Source organism: Pezoporus flaviventris, unplaced genomic scaffold (genome assembly GCF_033815535.1).
Source record: "Pezoporus flaviventris isolate CSIRO_AGI_PZ_B2104156 unplaced genomic scaffold, CSIRO_AGI_Pfla_v1 ptg000061l, whole genome shotgun sequence".
In the NCBI taxonomy this organism is placed as follows: Eukaryota; Metazoa; Chordata; class Aves; order Psittaciformes; family Psittacidae; genus Pezoporus; species Pezoporus flaviventris.
Window position 1 is genome coordinate 628,053 of NW_026892609.1, and position 13,549 is coordinate 641,601.

General features: G+C 50.2%; 1 protein-coding gene across 1 annotated transcript; it reads right to left on the reverse strand.

Annotated features, from left to right (window-relative positions):
* Positions 1–8,351: 8,351 nt before the first annotated feature.
* LOC133277700 (acrosin-like) lies at positions 8,352–10,780 on the reverse strand (the record flags this gene model as incomplete). The annotated part of the gene is made up of 4 exons (XM_061469826.1): positions 8,352–8,711; positions 9,251–9,399; positions 9,782–10,053; positions 10,590–10,780. Coding segments are annotated over 4 exons (972 nt in total), but the record flags the coding sequence as incomplete, so codon positions are not given.
* Between the last annotated feature and the right edge of the window lie 2,769 nt (positions 10,781–13,549).

Below are 13,549 nucleotides of genomic sequence, written 5' to 3' on the forward strand. Positions count from 1 at the left end.
TTGCAAAGGCCCAATCTTGTGTTTGATCCATCCCAAGACTTCTCATGCAAAATGGTGCTTCAGCAGAGGATCTTCTCTGGCTCAGTGCCTGCTTCTCTGGCTTCTGTAGGTTGGAGGAAGCTGCGCCAAAGCCATGCTTGTCCCTTGATGATGAGGGGGAGGATGAGGGAGAGCAGCAGGAGCTGCAGGCTGGTTTTCCTGTTCAGATGCAGTTGGAATCGGAGGGCGAGGTGAGAGAAGGGATGGGCAGCACAGGAGGGCTTGGGGTGATGAGCAGGGCCCAGAAGAACCTGGGGCTCAACGGTGTCCTAGTGGCAGCCCGATGCCTCCCGCATCAGGGTCCTAGTGCCCCCCGCTGCCTCCTCCCTGTCAGGAGCCGGTCCCAGTGCCCGCCCCCCTATAGCGCCGGAATCAGGGTCCTAGTGCCCGCGCGCCGCCTCCCGCAACGGTGGCCTAGTGGCAGCCCGATGCCTCCCGCATCAGGGTCCTAGTGCCCGCCCGCTGCTTCCAGCAACAGGGTCCTAGTGCCCGCCCGCTGCCTCCTGCCTGGCAGGGACCGGTCCCAGTGCCCCCTCCCCAGTAGCTCCGGTATCTGGGTCCTAGTCCCCGCCAGCTGCCTCCCGCTTCATGGCCCTAGTGCTCGCCTGCTGCCTCCTGCCTGGCAGGGACCGGTACCCCCCCCCCCCCCCCCCCCCCATAGCTCCGGTATCAGGACCCTAGCGCCAGCCCTCTGCCTCCTGCAACGGGGTCCTAGTGCCCGCCCGCTGCCTCCTGCCTGGCAGGGACCGGTCTCAGTGCCCCCCCCCGCCATAACTCCGTGCCACAGAAAATATATGTTCTCAGTGAGAGATCAATATGATCAGACAAAAGCCATTTTTTAAAAAGCCGTAACTCCTTTTGTAGTATTTCTTAAATGCACGTACAGTGATCTGGCATATTGTGATTGGATACATGTCTTGAAGACCCTTAGTGACTAACATATAATTGGTTAAGCACAGGTGTGAGAAATTGACCTCAAAAGCTTGCCAACAGTCCACAGTTCTTATTAACTCGGTGAATTCCAGCTTCGTCTTATCTTGCTTGTTTAGGCTTCCTCGGGCCTCTCATGGCTTTGCTGTATCTTTCAGGATTATTCAGAGTTTATGTACCAATTATTCATTCTCCTGTGAGAACACTGCCTCCACATCTCCCCCTTTTTGTTTTATATATGTTTTGGGTGACCCTACTTGAGCAGGGGATTTGCCCTAGATCATATCTCCAACATATGCCAACTACAGGCTGCTGGGCCTGCCCCTTTTTTCTGCTGTATGGCTCTCTGGTAACAGGGGATGCCATCCTTCACATCAAGGTCTGGCATGGCATGTGTCCCCACCTCCAACAGTGGAGCTAAAGGTTCTTCCTGGTGGCAAACACAGAGGCCAACCCAGCCTTGCCCTTGATTGTGGTAGCAGGCATTTGGTCAGCCTCAGTCCTTGCACCTTGTTGTCAACGCAGAGTTTCACCTGCTTCATCCAGTAACAAGTTGCTACTACTACAGCAAGGCACACACAAATTTACATTAGCAGAGTGCAGCAGCATGTTGATGATGTTGATGGCAGCGAGGGACTAGCCAAAGAAATTTCTTACCAGTGGAATTCTCCCACCCTCTTAATTTGTTCCATTACCTGCTTTATAACACTACCATTGTATTAAAATCTAGCTTTTGCCTTAGCATTTTCTAGCAGCTATTGCAAATTTGCATACTCTAACATCTCTTTTACAAGTGACAAATCCATGCAATACAAGGTGTAGTTTCTTATTAGCAACTGACTAGTAAATATAGGTGGTTTTATACACAAAATCACAACCTCTAATAATAGCTACTTTACAAGCACACATATTCAGGATGTTAGTTTTCAGTTGCCCCCAAGTGATGTTTTGCAGTCATTCGTTTTTCTCTTCCTCTATCTCATTCTGCTTGGGGTATTCACAGTCAGCTCCTGTAGCTGAGGCATCAGGTTTTTCCATTCGTCTGTCCAGCTCATGGCAAGGCTTGACAAACTTTGCAGGCAGTTGCCATGGACCTGTAGGCAGGAGGACACAAATATACCCCCTCCCCCAGGTTATCAGTTCTTGAGAAGTAGACAGGTTAAACTGCACATTGTTAACTGGCCAGGAGTTTGCTGCATCATTCATCATTGCTTTTTTTTTTTTTTAATCCAAAGTCGCTCACCCTACAAACGCCGGCCTGCTCGGCAGCAGCTACAGCAGCCTGCCTGCTTCAGCAGCAACCATTAATACCTCCCAGAAACAATGCACAGATTCTGTTCCTTCATTGTTAACTGACACGTTTCCATGACCTTTGGGAGTTCAAGTCGTGGATGGGACCCCACTCTGTAAGCTGGCAATAAATAAGGTATTACAAGGCCTTTTAGCAAATGGCAATAGAAGTTGTCTTCTCCAGAAGTCTTGGCTTTCTTCAGAGTACCTGGTAGGAGATTCAGTCCCCTCTTCCACCCAGCCTTTCTAGTACTAGCAAGTTAAGGAACAAGGCTTGCACAAGATCCAAGGTGCACACAGTTCAGGTTTGAAGCTTTTAGAGCACAGGATTAGAAGGGGTGCCAGTACCATTTTGATTTGATAATCCAATGCATTATGCTTCGACATTCCACACAGGGAGGAGCTGCCAGGCTCATTTCCCCCCTCAGGCACTTTAAAACCAGGATGAATTGCAAGGGCATATGTATTCAGAATAAGAGTATAAGTTGTGTTTCTTTCCGGAGGCGTTTGATACATTATACTGCTATACTTTGAAGGGTATCGTTTGTGATGCCTTCCCAGTGATGCCAGAAGCTTCCAAAACATATGCTTAGGTGCCCTTTTCAGTATTTCTTCTCATCTAAATCAATAATTCAATGTGCTGGGTCTTTCCTATCCACTAGGAGAAGATGCACAATCTGGTAGAAGCGCCTTTCTCAAGTTATTTGCAGTAAACAGTGTATATTTCCCCATCTGCATGCCTTCAGGCCTTCCTTCCTCATAAAGAAAAGGCAAATGACTTCCCAGAATGCTTAGACAGAAGTGTTCACCAGCAAACTATTTTCTAGGTGATGGATTTGCCGCTCTGCTGTAACAACCATCTGAACAGAAAGCCTTTTACTGAGGCTGAGATTGGCATGCACCCATTGAAAGCCTAAAGGAGAAGAGCATCATGGCTTGAGAGGTCCAAAAGCAGTACAGGAATTTAGGGGGAAAGCAGTGTTTCAGTTAGAGCCCATCACCCCTTGTCCTATCACTGCAGTCCCTGATGAAGAGTCCCTCTCCAGCATCCTTGTAGCCCCCTTCAGACACTGGAAGCTGCTATGAGGTCTCCACACAGCTTCTCTTCTCCAGGCTGAACAGCCCCAATGTTCACAGCCTCTGTCCCACATAAACATGCTAGAGCACAGAGTACTATAATACAAAGACCATACCAACCCAGCTACAGCCTTTCCCAGGTGTATCAGAGTACCTATCCCATGAGAGGTACACACCACCCCCCAGACCACCTAAACTACAACAAAAAGGTGTTTTGATCAGAGCTCTGTGGACTAGGATGAATTCAGGGTTAAGGGTGATGCTGCTTCCATGCATAGGCTGGCTGCTCCTGCCTCTTCCCAGAAGAGGAATGTGCTTCTCAGAACACTATTAGCAGCCTAAGGCAGCCCTTATCAAGCTTGGGTTTACATCCAGCGTGGGCATCCTCTAAGTCACACATACAAAGCTCCCTCCCTTTGCCATTCTCCCTTTTCCCCCGCACAAATGCACTTCTGTATACACATCATTTTGTGTCTCCCAGCCATCTCCCACTTGGAATGAGGGCTGCACTTCCACGCCAGCAATACTGTACAGTGTATTTACAGGGGAAATGATTATTAATGTCTATAGTTTGTTTCCCTATAGGCAGCTGGCACTTTAATTACAGAGGCAAAATGCAAACAAAACACTTGTTTGTGAAGAGGGAGACAAGAAGAAGTGTTTTGTCCCGAGGTTGATTAGATTCACTGTTTTAAAAACACCATTCAATTAGACCCATCGAGTGGAGGTTCGGGGAGGCAAAATCAATTACCCCCAGTGGAATGCAGCCAGGATGCTGCGCTTTGCTTTGTGACAGTCCCAAGGGCCCTGAGATCTGCAGTACCTACAGGTGGTCAAGGTCTCCTGCTGGTTCTCACTGAGAACGGACACTTTTAGGGGCAGCCCACCCCTGTTTCGTGATGTGTTTTAGGAAAGCTTCACACCATCTTGTTCTGCACCTGGCTCCCCACTGTGCCAGGGTTTTCCTTCGAGACCTTCCCTCTAGGAATGCAGAAAATTCACCCCTTGGTGTTCACGTTACTGATGATTATCTACGTTGTAGTTGATCTAGATTGGAAGAGAGAGCAGACTCCTCCCAAACCCCACACACAGTTGCTGGTAGTACATCTGTAGTTGTCATTGCACCCTTTTCTCTGCTGCGACTTGTCAAGTTCCATTACAAATGGGTATTGTACTCATACAGTGTTATATCCCATGTTCTATTTTATACCTGAGGCCAGACTAAATGTTCATCTTTCAGTTACCTGTGTTCAAGACCTCCATTCTTTCCTTTTTAACAGGATGTTATCCCAGTAAAAGCAGCAACCCTGCATTTTTGCAGGCCAGGACTCAAAATCCTAGAGGACTCCCTCAGCATCTTCCCTCTCCTCTGAGGATGCCGAAGCCCCACAGTAGCCAAAAGCTGGGAGTGGTGCTAGTTCTTACTAGGATTACCATCACACACAACATTAACTATGAAAACAAGCAGAGTTAATAAGTGAATTGCATTCAGATACTCAACCCACAGCCTTTTCGCCTGAATATGTCTCATATGCAGCTTCCTTCTTTCTGAAGGCCTCTTGGATGCAGGCCGGAGCACTGACCTGTTAGGTTATTCTGGTCACCCCCTCCATCCTAGCCTCTTTGAGGCTCCAATCCCATTACACTACAAGACATAGAATGCAAAATCACATCCTACATGCTGAGCTATGACAGCTACATACATATGCATCCCTAACTAAGTGTCACTCATCTGCCGCATAACTGGTGCCTTTGGTCATGCCTTTCCATCACTCAGTGCTGCACTGCACTCCTGTCACATACATGCTTAGTGTTAAACCTAAAAAGAACCTGCTTCTTAGTCATGCAACATAAGAGAGGCCAATTAAACACAGGGATAAACTGCTATCCAGGATGTCCCAGCCACTAGACACGTTATCAGTACTTCAGCAGTGCTAAAGACTCAGTCCAGTCAGTTCTGGCATCTTTGTGTAGTTCAGCACAATGTAGTCAACAAGAGGCAAAATACAGGTTTGGTTTTCACATGCAGGCTCAGCACAGACAGATTCAAGTCTTGGACTGCATCACCTTGACAAAGAGAGATGTGCAGAACTCATGATCCTGGTAACCAGAAAAAGGGCAAGAAAAGTACCCAAACAGTGCTTCCAGTTGCCTTGTGGTTATATCCCATCCTCACTGCTTTCTTCTGAGACCTACAGCACCTTAACATTGCTCCTCTATTGCCGAGCTCTTCGATCCATATAGAACCAGCAAAGCAGCTCCAAACAGACCTTCTTCTTCAACCATCAACTTCTTGTGCAGCTTCCTCACAGGCTCTGAAATCACAGCTGATCTTCAGCCTTCCTAATGTCCTCATGCAAGGCTATTCATTCCCTTGCTGTCTTCCAATTGCTTAAATGACCTTCACAGGGCTTTGGGCAGCTTAAACCTGTGCTCACCCTGCTCACCAGTCAAGTGTCCAGGCGTATAGCCCTGTACAATCCCAAAGGACTATATGCTTGGAAAATGCACCCGGAATGAGTGAGGAATGAGAATGACTTTTTCACCAGTGCTAATTTAAATGAGCACAGATCTATCCCTACCAGCTTCTCTGGTTGATGCTAAAGAGCCACCAACTCCTTTCAATAGTGTGGGCAGCAATGCATTAGGGAATCTTAGTTAAACTCAGAGTGAAAATGAGGGGTTTGATGAGGCCTTTTTGCCTCACTCCTCCTTAGGAGCATCTCAACCCATGTGAAAGCTTTTCTTAGCTAAGGGTAAATCCTATTTCCATCACCTTGAGAGCTCCTTCATTATTCCACTCCTTTCAGGCATGCGGATAGGAAGGGTTCCAATCCATTTGTGGTGCTGTCGTTTGTGACCAAGTCAGTGGGGCAGCACTATGGACCTGTCAAATTAAAGCACATTTTTCCCCTATTTCAGCTTGCTATGGATTGCAAAGCTGCAGATGTAACTCCCCAGGTAACTGACAGGAAAAACCCAGCATGAAGCTGGGGCTGTACCTTGCAAAGCTCTCTGGAATGAGACTCGTGGGGCTTTTAAAGTCAAAGAACATCTCGGCACTGGGCTGTAGTTGAGCTCATCTAAACAAAGGTCAAATGAGCTGACCCAGTGGCTGCTTGTGGTTTGTCTCAAGTCTCTCCTCAGTCATCTCGAGAATGCAGGAATCGGGATTTTTGGTCCTGTCTGGAGGCTGGCAAGAGCTCTAATTAGAAGCCAGGCCATGAGATGGTGGATTCTTGGGACTCCTTTCTAGTCCTGTCATTCTGAAATGGCCACTCTAAAATAATGCTGCCATAGTGATAAGAATAATGCTGCCATAGTGATAAGAATAATGCTTTTATTGTTGTCCTTATGGTATGTTTGCCCTTACAATTAGTGGGTATTTATGGATTAGTTACAGCTGAACATCACTAAAAAGAAGACAAAAGGACTCAAAAACCCCCAAAGAACTGAGCAATCTCATGGTTTTCTCCTGGCAACCCATGAGTCCAGATGAGAAGGCAAAAAGGGAAGAGATGTAGCACATCAACCACCTGTATGTGGGGCATCAGGACCTGCATTTCTGCCACCTCCTTCTCCTTTTCACCATCTATTAGAATAAAGGATTTAAAGCCCTTTCCATTCGCCATTCAGAATGCAACACTTCCAAAAATCAGGCTTATATATATATATAAGTATAGTATATAAGTATAAAGTATATAATATATATAGTATGATATAAAGTATATAACAAGTATATAATATAGTATGTAAGTATAAAGTAAGCATCCACCAGTCACAGGTTTGTCCTAAAGGAAAAGGCAAGTCTGAGATACAGAACTACTCTCTTTTATTCTAGATACGGTTCCTTTTGCCTTGTGAAGGGTTTAGACTGGTCATAGAAATACCTATGTTGCAGACATGAAGCTGAGCACAGATTGCACCTCAAGTGGTTCATGCTGATGACTGGAACAAGGGAATCAAAATGTGTCCCTAAATTTCAACTTCTGACAGTTTGGGTTCAGGTGGGAGACACCAAATCCTGGAACAGAAGAGGGAATTAGGTCTGGAATCTGCTCTGGTGGATAAGTCCCTGGGACAGTGCAGTAGCAGGAGGGAATTAGAACCAGAATGAGTCTGGTTTCTGAGCAACCTCAATTATCTGTTAATGGCCCAGCATTGCATGGGCAAATGTGCTCTAAATTAGTCCAAGTCCCTCTCCTGTAATATCAACCAAGCTCATCGGATGGGGGACATTTCCTGCAGGCAGGGTAAATAGTTGAAAATGCTGAAAGCTTTTTTTTGCCATCATTTCCCTCAAACTTCCAGGGCTCAGAGTGATAGCTTTAGTGCCAAACGATCCACTGCTGCAGCAGCCGGAGGTTACAGATGGCCTTGGTAAAAACCCTCATAAAGTCTATGGGCAACAGGCAAACAGGAGAGAGAAAGCACTTGCAGACAAACACTTCAGAGAGGATCCTGAATTAAAGCAGAGACGCCCGGGAGCAGGGCAAGGAAGCTTTTCACAGCCATTCATTAGTTACTCATTACTATCAACTATTAGTTGGATAGAGAATCACGCACATTCAGTTCCAAATGGGGTAGCTGAGTCAGCCCACTTGAAGTGCATCCATCAGAGCAGGGAAAGAGCTGAGCAGGCCCCAGAGGTGGCACAGAGGCAGATGTTGCTGCGTCACTGATGGACAATGAATGAGTGCCTGATCCTATTTTGAGTGCTTGATCCTATTTTTGCAGACATTCACCCTCAGTGCTCTGCTGCTGTCAGGCTGCTGCACTGCGTAACCTTTCTGCCCCCCGCAGGTCTGTGTTAATCCAGTTTGGATGAGGAACAGCACACGAGCCTCCAGCTATATGATTCCCAGCTCCCGCTTCCCACTGTTCCCTGCCCTCCATCCCTCATCCCCATCCCTCCCCATGGACCAGAAAAAGAGGTGAGCATGCAAAGCATCCTCTCTATGGGAAAATAAGGCAACTTTACTGAAGGTCAAGCCACCTGCAAGCAATGGCACTCCTCAAGTCTTCTCCCCCCTTAGAGCCTGCAGCAAGTCCTGCATCCGAGTGATGAATTCCAACAGCACCCGAACAGGGAAGTAGCAGAAGCCACTGATGCTCGAGGCCGTGGGCGCAGGCATTGTCTCCTGGACGGGGGTATGGGAGACGTGCTGGTGGCTCCATGTCGGGGGCATCGCGAAGGCGGCCGCGGAGCGGAATGTCCTCAGCTGGTAGAGGATCCACTCATGGAAGTGCTGCGTCGAGGTGTAGACCCCCGGTCTCTTGGCCCTGGCGCAGCCGCGGCCCCAGCTCGTCAGCCCCACAACCCAGTAGAAGTTGGCTCGCTTGTCCCGGCACATGAGGGGACCGCCGCTGTCACCCTATGGAGGAGAAGGAGCGGGGATGGGGATGGGTCGCCATGGCAATGCCGGAGGGGACCACCACTGTCAGCCTATGGGGATGGAAGGGTTCTCCTTCATCATTTGGGTGTGGAGAGGGATCTTCAGCATGAATTGGAGCCATAGGATGAGGGCTGATGGCATCCAACTGGAACAGGGGAGTTTGGGTTGGAGATAAAGAGAAGTTGTTCCATATGAGGGTGGTGGGACACTGGCATGGATAGGATGGAGAAGGATGGATGGGGCTTGGGGCAATCTGGTCTAATGGAAGGCGTCCCTGCCCCTTGCTTAGAACTGGATGCTTTAAGCTCCTTCCCAACCTAAGCCATTCCATGAATCCATGCTCATGACATGGTTTAGTGGTTGAATCTCAATGCTCTTAAAGCTCCAAGCTCTATGGTCCCTGCGTAGGGATGATGGACCAGGAGCTGGATGCTCTTCTGAAGCTGGGATAAAGGGGGATGCAGAGCAAGGCCCTGCAGATGGGAGAGGAGAAGGGAGCCCCAGTGGCACATCCCTACCTGGCAGGTGTCGATGCCACCCTGCGGGTACCCAGCACAGAGGTTGTGGCTCTTGAGGGCCCCTCGGTACCATTGGCTGCTATTGCAGAGCTTGACATCGATGAGGCGGACCTTGGCCTCCTGCAGGGCTGATGGGGACGATGCCCCTGCTGTGGGGAAACAAAGGGGGTCAGGATTAGGGGGACAAAGGATGGATTTGGGGGTATTGAAGGATGAGAAGCTCAATGGAAGCCATCAACAGCGCCCTATGGCCTGGGCTGCATCCCCTTTGCTCTGCATCCTCAACGTAAGGAGGACATGGAGGGACCTTCAGCGATGGGGCAAGGGGTGATGGATTCCAACTGAAGCAGGGATGCTCAGGTTGGAGAGAAGGAAACGGTGGGACACTGGGATGGGCTGGATGGAGAAGGCTGGCATACTCCATCCCCAGTCGGAGCAACCTCCAATAGACCTGGATGAGCTTTACCCTCCCTTCCATCCCATTCCATGAATCCATGACCCAGCATTCCAATGCCAATGGAGCCATCGGGCACTCACTTCTGGCTTCCCTCGCGCCCCATCCGCTGACGAAGCACTCGGAGAGCTGGGATTGCCTGAGCGTCGCATCGGGCAGGCAAGCGAGCTGCACTTGGTACCCGCACTGCACCGGCTGGTCCAGCTCCAGCAAGGCGATGTCAAAGCCACCAGAGATGCCGGCGTAATATTCATGGACCACAACGTGCCGGATCCCACGCTTCTGGGTCTCAGAATTGGCCCAAGCCAGGTCCGTGACTCCGACCATCACGAACCAATCCATGGTGAAGCTGGGAGAGAGTGGAAGAGCAGGGATTAGAGCCGGAGGACAAAGGGTGATGGGTTCCGACTGGGAATTGTAGGGTGGAGATAGGGAAGGAATTTTCTGTGAGGGCGCTGGGGCACTGGGATGGGATGGATTGGAGAAGGTTTGGATGCTCCACCCCTGGCAGTGCTCAAGGCCAGCTTGGAGCAAGCTGCTGTATGGACGGCATCCCTGCCCATGGCAAGGGCTTGGAAGTGGATGACCCCAAGCTCCTTTCCAACCCAACCCATTCCATGGTCCATTCCATTCCATCCCTTTCCATTCCATCTCATTCCATGCCATTCCATTCCATTCTATGGAGAAGAGGGGTGGGAAGGAGCAACATTCCTGCTGCTTCCCAAAGGAAAGAACTGCCCCAGCGCGCCTCAGGCTCAAGGGCTGTCAAGTTGGAAGCAGGCTTCTCCTGAGAGCTCTTCCCAGTGCATCCAGGATGGGGAAGGGGACGGGATCGGAGCTGCTCCTTGGCTGTTCCCTATGGCTGGAATCCCTTCTCCCCCTTACTTTTGCCCAACGAAGCAGTGAGCAGCTGTGAGGACCCATTGCGGGGTGATGAGGGACCCCCCGCAGATGTGTGAAGAGCCGCTGGCTGTGGGGACCTGGATGCTGACCATCCATGGCCAGGCGCCCTGCTGCGCATCCACGCCTCCGACGATGCGCGACATCCCGTAGTAATCAGCCATGGGACGGGTACCGCAGGTCCCTCTGGAAGCAGAAGCCCAACGTTTGATGGTTAGGGATGAAGGGCGAGCATTGTCCCACCCTATAGGGTGCTGCAGGGAAAAGGGACCCTATGGGGTGCCCCATAGCTGCACTGTGCCACTGCATGGGGTGATGGCAAGGAAGTGGTGATCCCCAATCCCACCACCCCATTGGTGTGACCATGGTTGGGAGCAGCAGTATCTCCCTATGGAATACCAGGAGCCCCGGAGCCTGGTGCTACTCACCCACAGCTGTCCCAGGAGCCATGCACCAGCCAGGCCAATGCCAGCAGGATGAGGACACGGAGCAAAGCCTTTGCTGCCATTGCTGCTAAGGGTGACACCAAGGAGCTGCCACCGAGGAGCTGCAACCAAGGAGCTGCAACCGAGGAGCTGCTACCAAGGAGCTGCTACCAAGGAGCTGCTACCAAGGAGCTGCTACCAAAGAGCTGCAACCGAGGAGCTGCTACCAAGGAGCTGCTACCAAGGAGCTGCTACCAAAGAGCTGCAACCGAGGAGCTGCTACCAAGGAGCTGCCACCAAGGAGCTGCAACCAAGGAGCTGCTACCAAGGAGCTGCCACCAAGGAGCTGCAAACAAGGAGCTGCAACCAAGGAGCTGCAACCACCACTGTGCCCAAAGTGCAACTGCCCCAGGGATACGGGTGCTGGATGCAGGTCCCTTGGTGCTGGGGCTGATGTCATAGAGATGCAGGTTCCATGGGGCAGGTTCCATAGCGGGGGGGGAGGTGGGTCCAACGCGGGGTCCATCAGGGGTTCAGTGACTGGGGCATGGGGACATGGGGGTGGTTCTGATGGGCTTGGGGTGATCTGAATCCTTATGAGATGCTCTGGAGCTCTGTGGAATGCTCTGGAGCCCTGTAGGATGCTCTGCTTGTGGGATGCTGTGAATCCCTGTGGGATGCTCTGAACCCCTATTGGATACTCTGCTTGCGGGATGCTTTGAATCCCTATTGGATACTCTGCTTGCGGGATGCTCTGAATCCCTATGGGACACTGGAGCTCTGTGGGATGCTCTGGAGCCCTCTTGGATTCTCTGAATCCCTATGGGATGCTCTGCTTGTGGGATGCTCTGGAGCTCCCTTGTGCCACTAGCTCCTTCCTAAGATCCATACACCAGAGAACATCCACACTGCAGCACAGAGGTGTGGGATCATGGATTCATGGAATCACAGAGTCATGGAATGGGTTAGGTTGAAGGCATCTTAAAGCTCATCCAGCTCCAATCCCTGCCATGGGCAGGGACACCTTCTATAGAGCAGGACGCTCCAAGCTGCATCCAACCATGCCCGCTTTCAGGAACACCCCACAAACCCCATTCCTTCTGCCCCAATCCCTTTCCAATCCCTTCTTTTCCCCAAACACCCCCCCTCCCCCCATGCCCCCCAAATTCCATGGATTTGGCACCATTTGAACTCCCAACTCCCCTCCAAAGCTGGCTTTTAACAATAACCTGGGCCCCATTCCACCTCTTCTTGGCCCAAAGCAGAGGCTGGGAAGCTGCTTCTGGGGCAGCAACCATGTCCTTGGATCCACGCCTGCACAGAGGCTCCTGCTGCCGGATCCCACTTCCAGGCTCTGCGATTTAAGGACAACCCCTTCACCGCTCCTTTCCCCCCAAAACCCGGGATTTTGGGTGCTTTCCAGGGGAAAAAAGTGGCGGTTTTGGGATCAATGTGGGATAAATCCTCACCAGGGAACTTGCTCACCAGGGAAAGTCGCTCACCCTACAAACGCCGGCCTGCTCGGCAGCAGCTACAGCAGCCTGCCTGCTTCAGCAGCAACCATTAATACCTCCCAGAAGCCGCACTTTTGCATTAACCCTTTCATGTCTGAAATGTTAAATTGCTACCCGTTAAAAACTTTTACATGAACCCGACAACAACAACAAAAAAATACACAGAACACCGTCTGCCCTCAACACACACACACACACGTATGGGATTCCACAAGCACGCTCAACACAACTACAATATTTGAAGTACAAAATCCAGACAATCGTTATTCCCACTACAGTCCCATGTACAGAACGTGGCACAAGGACCCTGTGGAGACTTAACAGCAAACCAGCTCCGAGAAACATCATTGCAGTGCGAGGTGGCAGGCTCAACCTTAGCCGGCATCCCTGCAGAGGCTCTGCCTCCCCCACAGCGCATGGGGCTTGGGCTTTCATACTGACCAAAATGCACACTCATTCTGACACAGGTGGCCAGCCTATGTTGGAAGAAGTGGCCAGCAATATCTATAAAGGTCTCCAAAGGTCAATAGAAACCTGGACGTACTTATATTTACCAACTTCTAGTACATGAGTATCACAGAGAAACTGTATTAAATGAGTTGTATATGGGCTCCCACATCCACGGTCCATCGCAGTATGCCCAATACCCCTGATAAGAGCATACGAGAGACCTTCCCACACCCAGAAATGCACACAATAAATCTGTATCCCACCCTGGTCTTGCTTCCCTGGAGGTTTGGGGCGGGGGGTGGTTTCTTTTTCTTTTCTTTTTTTTTTTTTTACTTTAACATAAAAAAGGTTGCTCCCTTCACTTTAAGGAGGACTGAAAACATCCATAAAATGAAAGCCCTAGGCTCAAATTTCAATTCATTCAATCACTGACAAGGGGGGGGTGCTGGGGCGGTGATGACTCTTTCCAGGGTTTCACCCGTTGAGCTGGCACTCACCACAGACCGGAATCTGTAATTACACACATATAACCTCGACCAGTTAGTTTTACTTCCAC